The 21,154-nt window shown below is 40.3% G+C and overlaps 1 protein-coding gene across 4 annotated transcripts in view; it reads right to left on the bottom strand.

Moving 5' to 3' along the window:
• The window catches only part of gli3 (GLI family zinc finger 3), a 123,050-nt gene that overhangs the window by 90,720 nt on the left and 11,176 nt on the right, over positions 1 to 21,154 (bottom strand). For all 4 annotated transcript variants that reach the window (XM_032550729.1, XM_032550732.1, XM_032550730.1 and 1 more), the window contains exon 2: positions 7,113 to 7,286. In XM_032550729.1, the coding sequence (XP_032406620.1) occupies positions 7,113 to 7,245 (133 nt within the window). In that variant the 5' untranslated portion in view covers positions 7,246 to 7,286. The remainder of the gene's footprint in view (positions 1 to 7,112; positions 7,287 to 21,154) is intronic.

Below are 21,154 nucleotides of genomic sequence, written 5' to 3'. Positions count from 1 at the left end.
TAGCTTTTGACCCAAGTGACCTTAGACCCTCAGGCATTTTTGGTTCTTAGTCTGTCTTTGAAATCTACCCCAAGTTCCTCTGAGGAGTTATTAGCATAGTGAAAATAACTCTTAGAGTGTATTTAATTTCAATCCTTTGATATACATTCTCAAAACATAAATTTTAACTTAATCAGCTCTCTATTAGTATCACAGAATGACAACTGTGCTAGAAAAACAAGCTAAGACAACATCAATTCATCCATTGTCTCATGCTTATCTGAGGTGTTAGTCAAAGGGATGTAAGGATTTCCCTGCTGGACCAAACAACAACACAGTCCAGGCTCATTCTGGGGACTCTCAAAGAGTTGGATGCAACATATCCAGAGAGTTCTGGTTCTACCCAGTTTTTCCCTCCTTCCAAGAAGGTCTACTCTGAGCCCTCCCTAGTTGATGGAGCTCTTTGCCTTCGAAAGAAGAAACTGGCCACCTTACAGAGGAAGGTTGTGTCGTCACCATGACAGACCAAAGCACCGTCCACAATACTGCAGACGAGATCCCATCCTGTCTTTCACTTGTAAACAAGACGCTTGAACTCCACCACTTCAGGCAGAGACCCCTAACCTGTGGGGAGGAGTCCACCTTTTCTCTAGTTGAGAACCTTAGACTTAGTGTACCTGACTCTTCAATGCCAACAGATCCACATCTTTTGGAAAAACCAAACGATCCACACAACTGCACAATAAGACTAATTCATGAACACAAACAGGGTTGTTGACAAGAGGGAGCCCTGGCAGAGTTCAACCTAAATTAGGAATATGGATACAACTAACCCAAGCTAAGACAACATTGATCCATCCACTTAATCCTTGCAAGACTGCATGGAGGCTGGTGTCTATCTTTCACAGTCTACTAAGAAAATATGAATTTTAAACCCATCTTTGACTAAAACAGTATCTGATACAGTGTATACCTTGTATAATATAACATACAAGGTATACACTGTATCAGATACTGTCCATCAAATAATATCATTGACTAGAATGGTTTAAACAAACCATGTAAAAGATGAATTTCTAACCAACACACAAACAAATGTATTTTTCTCAATCCGATGTCATTGTTGCAATATATTTCCAGTCTCTCTAGTCTCTATTGGACTGAGTGAAAAATAAAAATGGGTATGGTGTTTTGTATTTTTGAAGTTTCATTTAGTTCTGAAGCCAGACATGTCCTACAACAAGTAGGCTGAGCAGCTAAGCAATAAAGAGCAAATGTACAATTCCACCACAGCTAAGCTTTGGCGGCATCTCCACAGTCTGGAGAAGTCTTCAGGCAAGTGGCTTATGTGCATCTTCCAGCGGTGAAGGGAGCAAAGGGGGCCCCGGCAGGCGGATCTGGGCAGGCGGAAGGGCGCCAGACATGAGAGGCTAGGCAGGGCTGGAGTTGAGCTGGCCAGCTGAGGCTCCCCCTCCGCCCTGCGTGGCAGCGAGGCTAAGCTAATCCTGCGCCTCGGGCCCCCGAGAGGTGGCTCTGCCAAAGTCTGTCTCCCTGCTGCTGCAGGAAATTGCCTTCAGTGCAGAGGTCCATGAAATGGCCATGGCTTCTCAGTGAAGTTTGCGTGCATGTGGGGATTTTACAAACCATACTCTAACAGGTAGCCTCTGCTATACAACCCTTTGCAAAAGAACTCTTTGTACTTTTTCATATTTTGTCATGCTTCAATCACATTCGTCAATGTATTTATTGGCATTTTATGTGTGGTGTCCATTCATATTCACCCCACATCACACAAACCTTTGTAGAAACTTTGTACAGTCTTTTTTTTTTAAATATACCAGGCTTGCAAATGTAGAGCCTGAAATTTTGGAAAATTTTTCTTTAAGCTAAGTCAGAATGAATTAAAAGTGTATTTAACCAAATGTTATTAAAGCCCTGCCATAGATTCCAGATTTGATTTAGGTCCAGACTTTAAATAGGCCATATTAAACCATTCCAGTGAAGCAAGTGCTGTATGTATGTGCTGCAAATCTCAAGTCCAGGCCTTAAGATTTGCAGGACAGTATCTTTCAAGGAACCGAGTTGGGCACCTCTGGTTTAGGGTCACTGTCCTGCTGGAAGGTGAACCTTCGCCCCAGTCTCAAGTATTTTGTAGCCTCTAGAAGAGTGGTCTTAAACTGTATTCCTCGAGGGCCAGAGTCCTGCAACTTTTAGATGTGCCTTTTCCTACACACTTGAATTAAATGGCTAAACCACCTCACTAGCAATGCAGTCAAGCTCTACAGAAGCTTTGTAGCTTTTGTAGCCAGGTGTGCTGAACCAGAGAGACATCTAAAAGTTGCAGACCTAGAAGGTCTTTCTTCTCATCAACTCCGAACCACTTCCCTGTCTCTGTTGAAGAGAGACGTGGCACCACCACGTACCATTTTGCATCATTTTATTGCTTAAACTCTACTTTTCCTTGGTATATCATAAAAAATAAAACACATTAAAATATATGGCTCTAACGTGGAGATGAATACTAGAAAGGCCAATGTAGATATCTTAAAAATAGTTTGTATTAGAACAGAGATGGTCACATTGCGGTGAAGAAGTATGTGGTGCACACCATAAATAGGTCTGTTGACTATTAAAGCCTGTTTTCCTGTGTAGGGTTTAGTGTCAGGCCCTATAACACCTCCACTACTGGACTGTTTGACCCATAAGGCCAGGCGGCGTTCCCAAGAGGTCTTTTATCCATCTATCAGTTCTCTCTCATTAGCCCCAAGAGGCATAGTAGAGTAACATGAGGGGGGTCTTGTCTCCCTCTCTGGTCCCCCATAAAATAAATAAAGACCAAATACAAATGACAGTAGTTTAAGGCAAAATTCATAAAGCAACCAACAACTTTTCTATTTAAGTAAATTCAAAAAATGTTGGAAAATTTGAAAGTTTTAGTTCTATTTTTTAAAGTAAGGAGGGTCTAAAAGGTGGAGAACAGAGGTGAAGAGGGAGGAGGAAGGAGGAGATGAGGCAGGACATAGTGCAGAAACAGTTGATTATGAGCCCCATCAAGTGATCAATGATTTCATTAATAAGACGGATCATGGGGCCGTCATTGCCGTGACACAGGCTGAGGGATGATCTACACCCGATGCTTCATTTGCACTCCCCCTCGACCCCCTTCGTTCCCTCCCTCCCTGTTCTTCCAATGCGGCCAACGACAAGAGAACGCCAAGGGGAAAAAAAAGAGGGGGTTAGGGGAGCAGAGAGGGGGAAGTTCGTCATGAGAGAGGGAAGGAAGGGGAGGGAGGGAATGGATGAGAGGGGGGAGAGGAAGGAGGAAGAAAAGTGAAAATCCATTTTGAAACCCATTTTCAATTAGGGGTCCACAAGCTGTTATCACAGGTGTCCCAGAATGGGGGCCCGTAAGTGAAAATGTCTCCTATCCGTTTCTGAAATGAAACCTTATCTGGGAGGCACAAAGATGGCGGGGACAGCGTATCTGTAAATTACTTTCCATCCCCGCTGTTAACGGGAACTTTATTTCTGTCAGATGACATTCCCCTCTATTTACTGTTGATCATTTAAATGGCTGCCTAAAAAGACGGTGGGCCCTCACTCTTCCTCTATCTAACCCTCTGCCCCTCCCCTCTGTGTACCTCTTCTCCCCTCTTTGAAAAGATTTTTTTTACAATGTATCCATGTGCTTATTTTACTCCTTAAAACGCTTTAGCCATGCTATGTATTGGCCCAGGGATTTCTCTGGCAACATAAAGCTATGACAAGATGGCCATCAGAGCTTCACTTGCTTGCATCTGAGACTTTTACTGTTGCTCTTTTTAAGCAAAAGAAAATTAAAAAGCATGTAAACTAAAGCAGAAATCAACTGAGGAAAAGAACCCAAGACTTTAAGCTCGATTAACCCTGAAATCCAAACTGGGCAAAAATCCAGTCTTTTACCAATCAGTGAGCACTCCATGTGTAAGTGCTACCAGGTTGCACATACAAAAACAGCCCTCACTAATGACTGGCCAGTAAGGGCTGCTAGGGTGCTCTGACAACAGTGCTCTTCTGTGTGGATGATATTACTGAAAGATGATTCAAAATGAGCTATTTTCAGTACCAATGAAATGTTTTAAAGCAAGTCAGAGGTTCTAAAAGAGAGCAAGTGTTGTATTTAGACCATTTTAATGATTATTTTTTGTCTGCCGTTCATTCAAGCTGCAATAGAGTGAGAGAGAGCGGGACTTTCAGCAGATAACAGGAAGGTTGAGGAGGGATGGTAGATTTTCTTAAACCTCTGTCTTATGTACCTTGGTGGACTGGAAATGTGAGCAACCATTTGAAAATCTCTGGTGATATGATCTAAGCAGAATCTTGATTGAGTAATGCTAGTTATGCTAACAGTGTTAAGTGTGGTCACTGCGCTAATTGCACTAGTTGTGCTAAGTACTAGCATCATTTCCTACATTCAGTTTAAAATTTAATGACAGTACAACCATTTTGTCTTTGTTTTAAAATATTGGTGAAATCCATGATGACACCTGTTGTCGTGGTACAGCGAGTATCTGATGCACAGACCTTAAGAGTAGTTTATGGTTTTATTCCTGACCTCTGAACTTTTCCTGAATAGTTTCTTCTGCTTTTTTTCTTTAAATTTTTCCTGTTGATTACTAACAGCTAAAATGTCTCAAATACCTCTTATAGAAAAGTGTTTCAAAATGCTATCGGTGGGTTATTGTTATGAAACAAATACATTGCTGCAACTTTAACATCATAACATTGGATGTAAAGGGTATGTTGCTGAAACAAGTCCCTGACAGTTTTCTACAAAATTTGCAAATGATCAAATCTTACTTTTTACTACTTTTACTAAAACCACAAATTATCCCCCAATGACAGAATTTATTCTCCCAAGGAACAGACGTGAACAAAGAATTAGTGGACTTTGTGGTTCACCTGCCTGCTGAATGATGAGAACTCTAGGGGAGAGCAACCCCTCCTAAAGAGCCCCAATCACAGCACTGTCGTGGCCCGGTCGGCTCTTTTGAGCTGTCAGTAGAAGAGGAGGAGGGGGCCAGAAGAGATGAATGGCACCCAGGATGAAGCCACCATTTACCCAACCATGTGGGAACTCTGTTTCAGCACTCAATGATTACTCAACCTGGACAATACCGAGTTATAGAAAACAGGTAAAAGCACCAAAAATATCTGATCCAAGAAAAGTAATATCTGCTGGAGAGCAATTCCAAATACCAATCTACAAATCCCTCTAGCTGCTTTTTTCACAGTTATTTTTCACATTTTGCAACTTCTTGTACTGCTAGGCACACCACAGGAGCTTCTGCTTGGCTAAGATCAGGGAGGAAACGCAAAGTAGTCACAGGGGTTCCACAGATGCTCACAATTACCTTTTGTTTGGATGGAGGCAGCAGGGCAGGGGGCTGTGAGGGTTAAAGTTGAGGCCAGTGTAGGGTTACACCTGATAAGAGGTTAAGAGTTCTGGGGGGAGAATTTGGGAATGTGCTGTAATTATAACCACACAAAGGAAGTGTAAGCAATATTATGATTCTGTAACAGAGATTAAGATTTTAAAAATGGACCATTCTTTGCTAATGAATATGAGTCCTCCCCTTTTCAAGTGTATTAGGAAACTACTGTAGACTTAAGGAATAAGACACTCTACAGCAGGCTCCCCTTGCTAGGTTTTCAAGACAAAACATGCGTCGTTAGGTGCCGTAATTACAAGGACATTACTAAGAAAAATCCGCTATCACATATCCAAATTGCAGCCATGCTTTTTCCGCAACTAACTTTTCTTCCATGCTGCCCCGTTAATGAATAAAACTGTGTCGGCCATCTGGGAGTGGGTAAGAATGAACGCGTTCCCAGGATGTTTCAGGATGTATTACCTTACCCACTTCCTGTGATAAGTCCCATCTGGAGGCAAAGTCGCAGCAACTTATTTACTCTTTCCCGGATTGTTTGTTTCCCCCTCTCACACATCCATTGGATGATGGCGGTGAGTCAGAAAGCACTCCGTCAAGCCTTCAGTTCCAACTCCTGCAGCATGTTCTCCATATCCAAAAACCTTCCAAATCCTCTCTCGACTAATGAGCACAGCTGCAGCTTAGGATGTGGTGATCTCAACCCCGGTTTTGTTATGACTTTGGCTTGGTCCTCCAAGGCTTTCCACAAAAATTGCTATATAATACTTCTCTTTCCAGCCAAAGATTTGAAAATGAAAGGCTGAATGACGACAGGCTTAATGAAGCTCTGTGCCCTTTTAATGGTATGTGTTGAAGACTTCACTGTACAAACATGCCAAAGCTGCTACCAAAGAATGTTGTACGAGAACCGTAATGACACAGAACAAAGGCGTAGATGAATTTGCACAAGTGTTAACCTTTTAATCATGTTTTTGTGTGTTGGTCTTCATTACATAATGAGAACACAGATGGTACATTGTTCAAATGCACTGATTCAATTACGGTGACCTGATAAAGCCAAAACTCAAGTCCAAAAAAAGAAAATTTAATTTCCAGAATGTCACTTGAAGTGTTGATTTGACATAAGAAAGTATTTTGGAGCTAAGCTCTTCTGTGCTTAACTCCATGTTTTTTCTGTAAAAGAGCTTTTGCTGCTTACTACTATTTTAGTTTTTTTTCCCAAAAGATGCTAAATAAAAAGCTACTGCCGACATTCAATATGGGCCTACTGGATTTCTTTCCTTTTCACTATTCTGCTGTCCTTTTCTGTTTATTAGTGTCTTTTTTATGCATAGAGTCATCAACAGAGCTATTGTTTCTATAAACTTCCTGTTCTTCGCTCACTTGTCTTTCCCAAAGGAAGTACTATTCACCAATTGCTTCTGTGTTTAGTAGTGTCACCTTCCTGAAAAATGCTATCACCAGAACCATTGCTGACATGTACTCTGCTTTAGCCAGTTCTGGCCTAATAGTTGTTTAGGAAGTTTGTACTGCCACTCTATATTCATTTGAGTGGCTTACTGGTATGTATGCAATTTTCCACTATGTATAGCTGGGGGGGAAAGGTCTCTGAAGCAGCTTCTTTTGTGGATTAAAACCAGAAACATTGATTAACCACCGGTCTACATGAACCGCAGAGTTGAAGTCAGAGGCAAGACGTACCGTTTGAGGTGGTACTGGAGGCCACTGCCTTCTCGCTGATGTCAGTGCGTGCCGATGAGCCCTTCGTAGCCACAATGGTCTCCACCCTCTTCTTCTTCTCAGCTGCTGAACTGGCCTGTGACTGGGTTTCCATGGCAATTGCTCATTCCTCAGGACCTCATGGAGACGGTGGAACTAGGGAAGAAGAAGAAGTTAGAGTAATGAGGTGAATGTAACAAGATGAATTAGTGCTAATTCTCCTTGAAAGCATCTTTCACCCATGCACACCCTCTGGCCTCTTAGTTTAGATTGCCATCAGTTTTTCTTCAAAGTATGCCATGTGTCAGTCATTTCATCCATCTAAAAGGGCCAATTTAATTAGGTTGACATATAGAATATAGATATGTTTTCCCCATCCTAAAGACTAAAGGTATTTCTTATTATAAAACCGATAGCAGCAGACCAATCTCGACATGTGCTTCATATTGACATGATTCCTCAAACTGTAACTATTTCTCACCCTGTTTAAAGGACCAGATTTTAAATGTAATTTAAAATCTTTACATTTTCGATCAGTATTATTTACAATGACCACTACATTTTTAAGTACTAAAGATATGAAAGTATGCAGAGAGAAGGATCTTTGACAATTCCCATCTCTCTAGATCTTCGAGAATCCTGGGTTCTCATTGGTTTCTCCTGGTATGGTGGATCACATACAGAGGACATTAGTCCTCAACGCAGCCATCCAGCATTTCATTTCTGATGCTGGAACCTTGCTGCATGTCTTACCCCTTCTCCATCCATCCATCCATCCATTTTCTGTTCACCCTTGTCCCTAATGGGGTCGGGAGGGTTGCTGGTGCCTATCTCCAGCTACGTTCCGGGCGAGAGGCGGGGTTCACCCTGGACAGGTCGCCAGTCTGTCGCAGGGCATTACCCCTTCTCTCTCTGCTGATTTCCTGTCTGAATGTTTCAAGCAAAACCTGTTGAGTCTTTGGAAATATATTTTCCCTCGCAATACTCCTCAAAGTGTATGGTGGGAAAATGAAGTGAGCTCCCCATCCTGTCTTGTTAATTTCTACTCTGATTGAAGGAATAACTGAGTTTATCAGAAGGTATGATCTATTTATGAAAAACACACATCTGCCTTATTTGAATGCCATGTTCTGTTTTCTTTTTTAAGAGTGGTGAAAAAAGGCCACAGTTTTGTGTCATGAATATAATCCAAGAAAGCAGAAATTGATGGATTAACAATTGACAGTTAGCCTAGCCGTTGCATTTCTATGCAAGTTCACTTGATTCTCATCTCCCTTCAGTGATCTGTCTGGGATTTAACCCATTGAACTCAAATTGTCCAGTTGAATTTCAACTGGACAAATCAGCAAACAAAAGAAGGAGTTTTGGAAGTGCACTCTGGCTGTAGTTTTAGTAATGCCAGAAGAAGTGAACAGAGCCGTTCAGTCTGTGTTGGCCACGCTTCCAAATACTAAATTAACATTAATATCCGTCAAAGTTCAGACTGCATACATCACAGGCAAAAATAAGCAATTGGGTAAAATTTTAAATGTCAATAGACGTCAACAGCCAAGTGTCCTGAAACTCTGTATGAAGCAAAGTTACAAGAAGGGGTTGGTATTGAGAGAATAATTTTAAAAATTATTAAAATAATTACAAAATTTTACAGGACGGGGTGCAACTAATCAATTACATACAACAAATACGTTGTAACATGGGTTTATTATCTCCCCTGAATAAATGTTCTCAAATTAGGATGTTTCTTTTTTTAAATGTTCAGTTTTAGATTTTACAAAAAAAGCAAAATCCAAACCAAATATATTGAGTAATTTTGTTTTCAGTTGCATTTTCTAAGAGAGATCTGCCATATTTTCTCTGACACAAAGTAAATTATTTTAAACTGTAGTTAATAAAATTTTACTAAAACTCAAATGCTAAGTGTACAAAATGTTTCACTTAGCCATAACCTGATGGACTCTGATCTGCCTCAGGACCAAACCTGGTTAAATATCCAAACATCAGTTCATCTTATTTTTCAGCTGAACTCCTGACTGTTTTTTTTTATATATAAAAAACAACAGCTCAATAAAGAGAGCAAGGCAGGACATCCTGACAAGGTTTTATATCTCAGAATAAACGAAAAGGCAGCTTGTGGATACACTGATAATCCCACTCCAGCGCTCTTTCCAAAGAGAGAAAGGCGAAACCTTCAGGGGATACCACAGACAGAGAAACACTCAGAGTCCTGAAAAAACAAGGCTTGTTTGAAGGCCCCGTTGGGAATATCATGGTGCCGGGCAATTTTTCTTTCAAAGAATAAAGGTGGTTCAAGTTAATACTGTCTGTGGGTTTAAGAAGGGGTTCAGCCAAAAGTCTAGCAGACATGTTGCTCAGTTCAGCACCTCAACGGCTGTCTACAAGCTCAAATCTATCTAGGTCATGTAGGTCCTCTGATTATGGATGGTGATACAACACAAACCCCTCATTTACCCAAAGTACAGGACATATGGCACAAAGTAGAGAACAGACTCCATAATTCATGGATAACAAGTGGAAATATTTAGTCTAACAAGCATTTTCTTTACAATAAAGACGGGTTAATTACCTCCCTCAACTATTTATTTGTCCTGGGCTCCATAAACATGCAAGCATTAAAAGGTAGTAAAGTTAGCTAGAATGCAAAAAGAATAGTGCTGCAGAGCCTAAAACAAGTAGGGGGCGGTGATTTCTTTCCAACTCCCAAAGGAAGGAAGGCAAAGGGGGAAGTGTTGAGGGGTAAACTTCAGACAAACACTGTGTGCTTTGTTTGTTTCTTCCCAACCCCCTGAAAAACCACAGTCTGTCATCCATTCTGACCCGAAAACAACATCTGTAAGCAATTGCTTACAAAAGAGAGAGAGAGAGGGGGAAAAAAATAACACGATGCAATTACACCCCTACCAATCAAAACAGAATTAAACGAGGGCTTGTCCTCTAATCGCTCCCGCATGAATACACGTATACCAGTCGTCCCCAAACTGGAGACGTTTTTTTGTCCAGCTCATAAAGATATTATCTCAGTTCACTTCTCAGTATTTTTTTTCTTTGTTTTATTTGACGTGTGATGGGGTAATTGTTAGAACATGTGTGATGCAGGTCTGTGAACTCCTGCAACAATGTCATTAACAACAACAAACTTTAATGTAAAAAAAAAAAAAGTGCTTGTGAGCAAAAATGCAAATATGCATGTGTCCCAGGTGAGAGGGGACCAGAGAGAAAAAGAAAAGTGTGGTGAATACGAGGGTCAGGATTGGGGATTGAATTGAAATGGGGGGAGTTGAGGCGAAAGCGGGGCATTCCTCTGGTCGGGCAAACATTCAGAAGTCCAAGCAACTGAAGCGTGTCTGACGGGCCTTTTGTACTCCGCAAGGCAGTCCACAGTTCCAAAGCAGCAATTAAAAGCAGGACCTTTTCACCCATAATCCCTCTGACCTGGACGCCCACACCCAATTCTGCAGATGTTCCCGTCTCTTTCGTCTGTCTTGTTGCTCATTTTTATCAGTTTTCCTGGAAGTTTTCCTGAAATTTACCAACGCAAAGACTCTTTCATCCAACGACCTCATTATATAAGAGGGTGTTCCCTAACACTCCACATAATAGCTTACACTACACACCATTGTTTTGTTTTTTTACTAGGTGACCCTTCACCTCTGACATCAAACACCATGAGCCATTTCTATTAAGTTAAAACAGACAAAAGAAAATTGGTGTGCAACTTCAGACTGGCACAGGTCATTTACAAGTAGGTATTGGACATAAATGGTGCTCCTAACACAATTAGAGACAAAGTACAACTATGCCTCATTTCAACTGAGTAGTACAGAATGGGTTTAATACGCTATTTTTCTGTTTCCATAGTAAAAGAGGTCCAAACAACCAACCCATCATTCCTCTGCCCCCTTCAGTTGTCACAGGACAATGGTATGTTTAGCGCAGAGCTACTGGCACAACACAACACAACCCATTGATTGAGGGACAGAAATATCACAGCTTGTGACAAGAACAAGACCGTCAAGTTTGTTGTCGCACTTGAACGATGCAACATTATCTGTCTGGGTTTAACTTTCCCTCCAATGAAAGTCCAAGTGGCAGTGGAAACAATCTTCTGAATATGCCAGACTATAAAATAGTGTACTGAACAATACAGACTCATATTATAACACTCAGTGAAAACAAGGCATTAGAGAAGCACCAAAAAACAAAACTCTTCTGGGTTCAAGTTGCTACTGACAGAAGAAGTGTCTAAGTCAGCTATATTGACAATCAGTAAGAAATTTACAAATGAATTATCTATCATATCCCTTTGTGCAGAGAAAGCACAAAGGGAAATTATAGTTAAAATGAGATTGATTGCCTACAGAGGTACGCCTGCTGTTATTCAAGCAGAAGCTTAAAAAGAAAGTAAAACAGATGTAGATAACATTTGACAGTTTTTCAGAAAGTTTTTTTATTTTATTTTATTATTTTAAAGAATCTAGTCTAAATATATAAGATTTTGAAATCTTTCATAAAATAATTAAAGCTGGAGTCTATTTCCTCTACTGAGTAGATACTGGGACTGATGTTTGTGGTAGTAAATGCTCATTGCTTAAATAAAGTCAGTTTAAAAAGTCCCTAAAAACAATCTTGTCTTTGAAAAAAAAGGTAAAACAGTGACTATCCTCTCATATACACAATGTGAAGCACAGAGTGTGTAAAGAAATCTACCTGAAGGTTTTAAGACTTTTACACACAGGGCTCTTTAATGACTGTGCTTGCTTTGCTCTGTGTATTAAATTGTTCAATTTGGCAACACAAAATTCAGCCCCATCTATTTCTCTCAGGAAAAAGAGTTTAAGTGACAGAACGGGTATATACAGTGGACCCCAGTATTTGGAGGGTTTAGGGAACAAAGTGGGCCATGTGTAGTTCAACACCCTATCTAAAAATGCTTTTAACTCCCTGTTTGAAAAATTCACAAATAATTTAGAGCTATGTTACACAGAAAACATAACTCCATGAATAGGAGGGAGTCCACTGTAACTAGAAAAATCATCATGCTCATGAATCTGTGACTTTGTAAAACTGTGTCATACCTTGAAACCAGAAACTGGCCATCGAAGTCTTATTTTTATTAGGTTTTTTTTTCAGAAGTTGTATTTTTGGAACAATATTTTTGGTGGAAACGGATTTCAAAGTGTGGACATCTTACTTTGAAAGAGATGATGCCATAACCACCACCTCTGATGCAAGCCTTCTTCTATTTTTAGTGTATTTCAATGCCTGCTCTACAGCATCACATAGAGGTCAGTGATAGTATAGTTTTTTGTTTCATCTTCTATCCTATGAATGAAGGTACCACTGTAAGCAAATTTATAAAGAACTTTATATAAACAACAAATATAGGGATTGCTTTGGAAAAACTGCAATTTCATGTGGACGATGCCTTAGAGAAAAGAAAAAGAGGGTCTTTATCGTTATTTGTGTTCAACTGTAATCCTTCCACGCAGACAAGGCTGAAGATTAAACAGGTTTAAACACCACAATTTCAACTGTTCACTAAGAAGAAAAATCTTATTTTTAAGCACATTAAGCAAATCAATTTAACATAAATTATACGCCCTGGTAACAAAGGCAGAGAGTTGAAAGTCATCTGCAAATTGTAGACATCAAAGTGAAACACAAAAATAAACTTTTCCCTTTGGAAAAAAAAAAAGTCTTTTTTTTCATGCAAGCTTAAACAAGTACTAATGATATCAAAAAACTAATCACTGTTGCAGTTATTTAAAGCCTGCATCTTCACACACTTAATTTTATGACACACATACTGTCAGAAACCTCCGGACATTTAAATATAAACTCTTGAAGTGTCGTCTTAGATTTGGCGGCCCCCTCCCTCGCAGACGGGGTGCCGTATTTGAGTTCATTTCATTAGGGCGACTGTTCAGTGTCGAGGGCCCCCCGAGGGGGAGACTGGCAGCACCGCAGCATTCATCATCATTACATCAGCGACCACCGAGATCTGCTATCTTAGGCTTATCAGCGCGGCACAAACGCACCGCAGCGCAGCGAGTTAGAGGGGAGGGGAGCGATGGGAGATGTAGACGATTGAGGCAGATTGTGAGCAAAAGTGGGATAAGGAACAAAATGAATGGAAAGGGGGAGGAGCATGTGTCTGTATGTGTATGCACGCATGCATCTGTGTGCACCTCACTGTGCCCCTGCATGCCTGCACATGTTTTCCTGTGTGTCCAATGTGTGTTTTGCACAATTTGCAGCTATGCCAACAATATTAAGGGCTCCTTCACAGCTGGAATGACTAAAACACTGAGGGGCGAAGGAGAAGGAGGGGGAGAAGGAGTCAAAGCCCTCCAGCAAGATTAGCTGAATCTAGCAATAAAACAAAATATGCTTGCTTTGCATGTGTTTGGATTGGGAAAAATGTGAGGGGAGAGTACTTAAGGGGGACAGTGGAAGTGTTTGTTGGTGCTTAGAGGAAGTCTCAGGAGTTGTTCCCAAATTCAATAGAAGAACTCTTAGAGAAAACCCCACATGCTCAGGTTACCACGTTGTGTTTGACACTGCACTTAAAGCTTGCCCTTGGCCCCTAAAGGAAAAAACTGGGAAAAAAGAGTGGGATTTGGTGGCTGCGGTTCACCATTCACAAACAAAACCTCACATCATGCCCAGATGGCAATAAGCCCTGGCCTTAGAGCTCATGGGGAGCAACCCTTCAAATAGGGTCCATTTATGGGGAATTAGACACACCCAGCCACACACACACATAAAAAAATAGCAGATATTGGGGGTGTTACAATACATCCTTAAATGTGGTCAAACACAATGCTTGGATTATGAGAACAAGAGGAGATTTTAAGAATTGTCCTGAGAAGAGTAAATTTGGCCATTTTTTTGTCTTGCATATAAAGTGAAGCAGGGATGTACTAATATGAAGATGTGGACCAACACTTATCAGATGTTAATACTGCTGATATGGCCAACGACCAATATTTACACACATATATATATAATTTTTTATTTATTTTTATTTTTTTTGTATATATATATTGTATTATATATATTGTCCAGTTTTATTGTCCAGTTTTATTTACTGGACCAATATATAAGTGTTAAAAAATAACCAACATCAGCTGATACTGATATTAAAGCAGATATTATGGAACTGTAGTAAAAGAAAAAAAAAAACACTGAAAGGCTCCCTTTGTGTTTTCACAAATTCATTAAAGGTTTCACAGATTTAAAATTGTGTTTTAAAAAAAATTGTGGACAGTGCAGAAATATTCAGCTTAGGTTAGTTTAAGCTAAATAAAGTTTGAGCTAGAGATGCTCAAGAAAGAAAGAAAAAAAAAAATAAATCCAAAGAATAATCTTACCAATATAAGAGGCCACAAAGTGAAAAACAAATCTAAGCTAATTCTAGAGTGAGTGAGGTATAGTAATGTAAAAGTTACGTAAACAGAAACTGTATTTTCTACCACATATCCATGCATGTTTGTAATTCATTCAGGCTGCGACAGGGAGAGAAAGACCAGAACTTCCAGCAGAAAACAGGAAGGCAGAGCTGGCTTCAGATTTTAGCCTCTGTCAGTCATTGAACATGTTGCATATTAACATGTCAGCGGCTCAATTGCTTTATTTTCTCCAAATTTAATGGGCAAAAAGTTTTCAAGGCATTCTTACTAGCAAACAGGTAAGGGTTCTCGGCCACGAGCACACTACAAGAAATTTAAAAAAGGAACGCCTGCTCCAACGTGAAGTACTTTCATTTATTTTTTCCCAAGGACAAACAGTGCAACAACAGAGTTGATCAGTAGCTTTCAGCGCAGCTAATAAGATTATCCTAGCAGGCTCAGACCTCTCCGCTTCGGATGCTTTGGAGGGCTGGTGAGGGACCCAGTGCGTTGCAGAGCAGAATGAGCTGAGTGCATTTTACATTCCCGTGTAACAAACCCACACGATGTAATCATAATGCTTACACGATGCCTCGTTTGCACTCCCTACCCAGTAGATAAAGGCCAAATAAAGCATGTGCCACAATGGAAGTCTTGCTCCTGCTCCCCACAGTCCCAACGCTTATTAGCGTGTTTATTTATATATTTTGACTTTGCATTTGTTTGTGAGCCACTTGTTCGTTGGAAGCGAGGCCTGTGACGACTCAAACAATGGATAATGCTGGCAGCTTTGCGGCTGCTCTGCCCCACTTATACCATATTTGTATCTCCCTCTTCTCTTCAAAATGCTAAAACATTGAGGCTTTTGTCTGATGAGAGACTTTTCCTGATTCTTGAGAAGGGAAATAAAAAAGCTTGTTCAGCAACTTAAAGATGGTAAACGCAAAAAAAAAAAAAACAACATATCACCTCAGCAAATTTAGTAAAGATTTTTAAGGAAAAGGAAAACCATTTGCCCAAAAAGTTTTGAGTAATTTTTCTCTAGTACAGACATACAAAGCCCTGCAAAAGTGTTTATACCCCTTTACTGATATTGTGTCAGGCATGATTTGTTCAAGAGACAAACACAAAGTTGTGAAAAACTGTGAAGTGAAACTAAAATGATTCTGGTGTTCAACATGTTTCATATAAAAGTTAGTGAAAAGAGGTCAACATCTAAATTCAACCTCCTTGAAGCAATTATTTTCCAGAATGACCTTTCTCTGCAATTACAGCTCTGTTGGAGAATGTCGGTATCTGCTCTCACATCTAGCGACTACAAAGTAGATCCAGACAGAGAAGAGTAGAGCAGGGATTCACAAATTCTCAGTTGAATATTTGGTTATTCTTAAACTTGAACGTCTTTGATCTAAACATTTGTAGATCTGGTTGGGTGTTTTGGGTGTTTGTCCTGCTGATGGGTAAACCCCCATCCTTAGTCCTTACAGTTTCTCTGTCTCTGCTGGACAAAAGCAGAGGTGGAAGCTGGATGCAGTCACCCCCATGTTGGTCGTCTACCACACAGTGTATAATTAGTCCTCTATCTGGCTTTTGACAAACTGCAAATGGGAGTTTGCATGGCTTTCTATCAAATATCACTTTCTCGTTGCCTCTCTTCCATAACAATTAGATTAGTCAAATGCACGACTGAAAACAGATGCTTCCATTCGAGCTTTTAATCTCTGCAGATTCTTCAGAGTTACCATGTTGGCTGTTTCTCTATAAAATGCTCTTTTTGCAAAAGTTTCCCCTTGGGTGGATGGCCATGTTTTGGTATCAGACTTTCCATGTCCACATGATGGAATAAACCGTACTCTGTCAGATGTTCAACACTTTTGGACACATTTTAATAACCTAACACGGTTTTAATCTTCTCCAAAACTTTGTTTCTGACGTGTTGTGAATATTTCTAGGTTTTCATCATGCTCTTTTTTCACTACTAATTAGGTGACCTTCAATTCTAGCACTGCATTTTACTAGAGGTATTTAAGTAAAGGGGCCCCCCCAAAAAAATTTTGAAAACCATGGATGTTCTTCCTTCCACTTCACAATTACTTTGAGCTGGTCTACGGCATAAAATCCAATAAAATATATTGCTGCTTAAGATTTTACAACACAAACTGTAAAAACGTGTCGAAGGAAAATTTAATGTTTTTGCAAGGCAGTTGGCAGTTCAAGCCAACTGCTTGAAATTCACTTCGTAGAATAATTACTTTCTAGGCTGCAGAGGCCACTTTTAGCCAAGTTTTCCATTCAAGTAGCCCCTGCGCACGGCAAATCCAGGAGAATGGGATCTGTATGTTGTCAAAGGGCCTCTCAACTGCAGAGAAAACAGGTCTGTGTTTGTGGAGGCATTCTTCATGCACGGCTTAAGAAGGAGCTCTGCACGATGCCACGAGCAGAGCATGACAGCAACATCCTTCGCCACGCTCTCAGAGCAAAAAGAGTGCATGTAACACCGTAGGCTGCGCCGCTTGAAAGCACGATTCCCGTGTAACGCACGTGAAAATGTCACAGTGCGCATAGGAATAGGTGCGTGAGCTGCGCCGCACGCCTTTCTGTATGTAAGTGCAATCACTGCACTCGGAAGATAAATAGCAGACGGGACCCGAGGGAGGGGATGAGCGGAAAAAGAGAAATTCCCGTAGTGATGAAAACCTCACACACACACACACGTTTCTCTGTGCCTCCTCCTCACACGTGCTGCTCAGAAAGGGATCAAGCAGATGGATGGTCCCGTGTAAGTGTAGTGGCAGCGGGCACGGCTGACAAAAGGTCTTCTCCTTCGCCCAGGAGACTGAAGAATATTATTCTTCGTGCCTTTTGCAGTCGTATATAACTGAGTTTTTCGGGGTTTTGTTGCTGAGCCCCATCTATAGGCAATACAAAGTTGCCCTGCCAACTTTTCTCTCAGCTTAGCTGAGCTTCTTATTTGTGCTTTCTCTCCCGTCTTTCTTCTTTCCCTTCATTTCACCGTGTCACTGGGAAAAAGTGCTGGAGTGGAATGAGTCAGTGCCGCTGCGTGATTAATGACGGGCTCTGGCGTCTCCGGGGCCGAACACTAAAAACAGCCAGGGGGCAGCGCGATAATGCACAATAATAAAGCCAGCAGACAATCAGCCAGGCAAAGCAAGGCCTATTAGCCAGCCCCATCAGGACGGCTAAGTGAGAAATTAGCCCTTCCCGAGCTCAGCCACAATTCATCAAGTGCTGCCCCTGAATCCCCCCCTCAAGAAGTCATAATGTTTACTTAAAGACTAGCCTCGAAGCCCCAGCGGCGAGCTTTATTGGCTCTTATTAATTCCCGGCTCGGCCCTCGCGGCCACGCCATTTAAACCGAATTAAAGGGGTGAAAATTGGATGAGATGAAGTTGTCTCGGTGTTTGGCTCTCCTCTGATAAAAAAAAACAGACCTAAACGAAGGCAGACATGAGGGGGAGAAAAAAATAAAAATGAGAAGCGGAGGGCAAACAAGTTGGGATGTAAAGGAATGCTGAATGAAGCCGTCCTGAAATGTGCCACAGTCATTCAGAGGAATGCAGGGAGAGACAGAAGACGGGTGGGGAGGTGGGGGGGTTGAGTCCAAGAAAATGAAGGGTATTGCTTTAATGCAAGACTTCCTGTGTGGATGGGAACCGATCCAAAAAGGGCAAGAGCTGGGTCACACATTCCATAGATAGAGAAATGGATCATTTGGTTTTATCTTTGCTTTCTTTCTTGTTATCTGGCATCAGATGACATAAAAATGTACTTAAAATAACCTTAAAATAAGGCCAGCCCTGTAAATCAACATGTCAGAGGCGGATAGAGGGGTGCATAATGTGGCAGGAGAAAGTTTAAGTTGTAAAGATTTAAGTATTTTGAAACACCACATTTTCGGGGGTGTACTTTTCTAGTTTTATCTATGTTTTTTTTTAATAATTACAATGATAAAACGTGCAGAAACTGCTTTTAAAGTTCTCTTGTTTTTTATGTTTTAATCTTTTTAAATGAAAACCCAGAGAAATTGCTGTTTTCTCCAGCTCTACGGGGCACAGCACCATTACCACGCTGCCCCTCACCCATCCGTTGCTGAATAAACTCCAAATTATTTTTCCTTTCTTATTCATTATTTTCATACTTAAAGCAGTGAAATCATAAATTCTCAGATTATTGCACCATGACTATTTCATCTTGGCCCATCATAACTAGCATATTATGTATAAAATCTGTTCTCTGACTTGATACGGCAGAAATATTAGGAATGCTCTACAAATACGCAAGACTTTTTTCTTTTCTTGTTTTAAAGTTTTTTCTGCCAATTCCTTTTCTTTCTCTGGACTACATAACACAAAGAAGCTCACTTTGATGAACTTAGTTCAAAGTAGTTTCAAAATAGTTTAAAAATTCTCAGAAAACTAAAGGATTACAAGGTTTTTCCAACATTTTTCATGAAAACAAACATTGTGTAGCTTCATCAGGAGTTTACTAGATTCAGTGTGACAAACATGTTGCTTGACAGAGGGTGGAAGTTTTCCATTTCTTTGCATCTAAAAGAAAAGTTAAATGTTTTTTTAATTTTTATTTATCGTCCCTATGACCAAAAGAACAGCGCCTGATTTCAAACACTATCTGATTGATAATACATGACTAAAATGTGTCATCACTGCTCTCCTTTTCTTTTACTCTCCAACTCATAAATACTCTAGGAAAACAACCAATCAGTTCCAGTAAAAGCGTCCATTCTGTTTAGGGAATAAGTCTAAAAAGTAAACTATATAGTTTATTAAGGTGGGGATTGTTTTTTTACTGAATTTGAATTTATTTAAATACTTTTTACACGTCTTTACTAGTGGTGTCAATAGTCATCTAAGGTGGACGCTACAAAAAAAAATCAGAATTGGCAGATAAAAAAATTCTCTTAATTAGAACCAACTTACAAAACGTCATTCATGCCATCTGTGGCTCAATATATTTTCCTTTTTTTTTTTCTGAAGTTGTTACTTTCCAAGTTTCTCCCCTAAGTTGTTCAGGAAGAGCTTTATGTCAGTGTCTAGGAGTGCTGAACCTTGTGCTGGTCTGTAAGTGGAGTAAAGCATCTCATCTGTGTGAAGTGTGAGCCTGTGTTGCGGGATTGACAGCAGGTTGAGTGCGTTCTACAGAGGAGTGTGGAGTGTACCGCGGCGAAGGAGTGAGATCAAAGACACCAGGAGCCTCAGAGGGAGTTCTAGAGACTTCCAGCTCCCTGACGGCTCTCCCCACGGCGGCGTAGGGAGACAGCTCTCTCCCTTCACTTTCATATCAGCCACAGAGCCCCCCCAATTCTTCTTCTTCTTCTGCACGGGGCTTCGAAGGCTTCACACACGCACGCAAGCGGTCTCAGAGGACTCCGGAGTGCTGCCAAGCCTGCATCCCACCTACAGCAGGACTCCTACACTTGGATGCAGGCACACTGTTGCTCATCAAAAACAGAAAACACAGCTGTTTTTTTTTTTTCTTTTATTCCTTTGAAAGGCTTGAATTTAGAAGAATTCAAGCCTTACCCCGGGGTGAAATTCAAAAAATAAAGCTGCGCCAATCAGACAAGCAGAGATCGAAACTGGAAAATCTTCCCCTGATCGGCTCTGAATGTGATCGGCAGGTCAGAACAAAGACCCTCCACCGTTTACAGCCCATAAACGCATCAGTCAACAGCATGTAGTTTCAGATGCTTTTTACAAGTTTGATGAAACATATGTAAATATGATGAAAGTCAGACAAACTCATGTAATGACACATAAATGTGGATAATCTTAGAAATTCTTAATTTTCAACTGGGATTAAGATTACTTAATCTATTAAAGAACCTGCTTTAAAAAATATTTTATGTTCTTAGTACAAAAAAAGGAAATATGTAAATTGACAGCAGACTGAGCAAAACAGGAGCTTGGCATCGGTCAGGCCGAATCAATCCAATTCTCCTTAGCACTGCAAAAAACTGACAAAAACTCTTTAAAAATTTGGGAACTAGCTTTTTTATCAGAAATCCAACTTCAAGCCAAAAATCATAACAATAAAACATATTTATGTTAAAACTCTGACAAAAGTGGAAAGTTGTCAGATTCTGCTTTGTAAGTGATTTATTAACTGGATGATTTCTAATTACAAGTTTTAAAAACAGAACTTAAGATGGAAAAAATAGAGGTCCATCTCAATAAATCAAATAAAATACTATGAAACTCTACTCTACTATTGATTTACTGTAATTAAAATAAAACTGTGAAACTCCCATATTATACTAATAAACTACACACAGGTAGATAAATATTTGCTTTTCTGTCACAGCTAATGAAAACATTACATAAGACTAATACAGGAACGTCTTTTTTTTAACTTAGACTGTTATAGGGAAGTTTGCTAGCTTCAGTTTTCCAGTAGACAGGCAATGACACCCAGTCACTGATCCAAAAGCTCTGGTTCAGACAGTAGAGAAGCATAATCACACTGGATTGTTTGAGTATCAATATCTGCTTTAATGACCACTGCGTCACTGTATAAGCCACTTGGCCTAAATCAAGAGAAGGATGAAAGACACCTCAGGCAACAATGCAGGCAAGT

This window comes from Xiphophorus hellerii, chromosome 21, assembly GCF_003331165.1.
Source record: "Xiphophorus hellerii strain 12219 chromosome 21, Xiphophorus_hellerii-4.1, whole genome shotgun sequence".
Lineage (NCBI taxonomy): Eukaryota > Metazoa > Chordata > Actinopteri > Cyprinodontiformes > Poeciliidae > Xiphophorus > Xiphophorus hellerii.
This window is presented reverse-complemented; position numbering and strand designations above follow the sequence as displayed.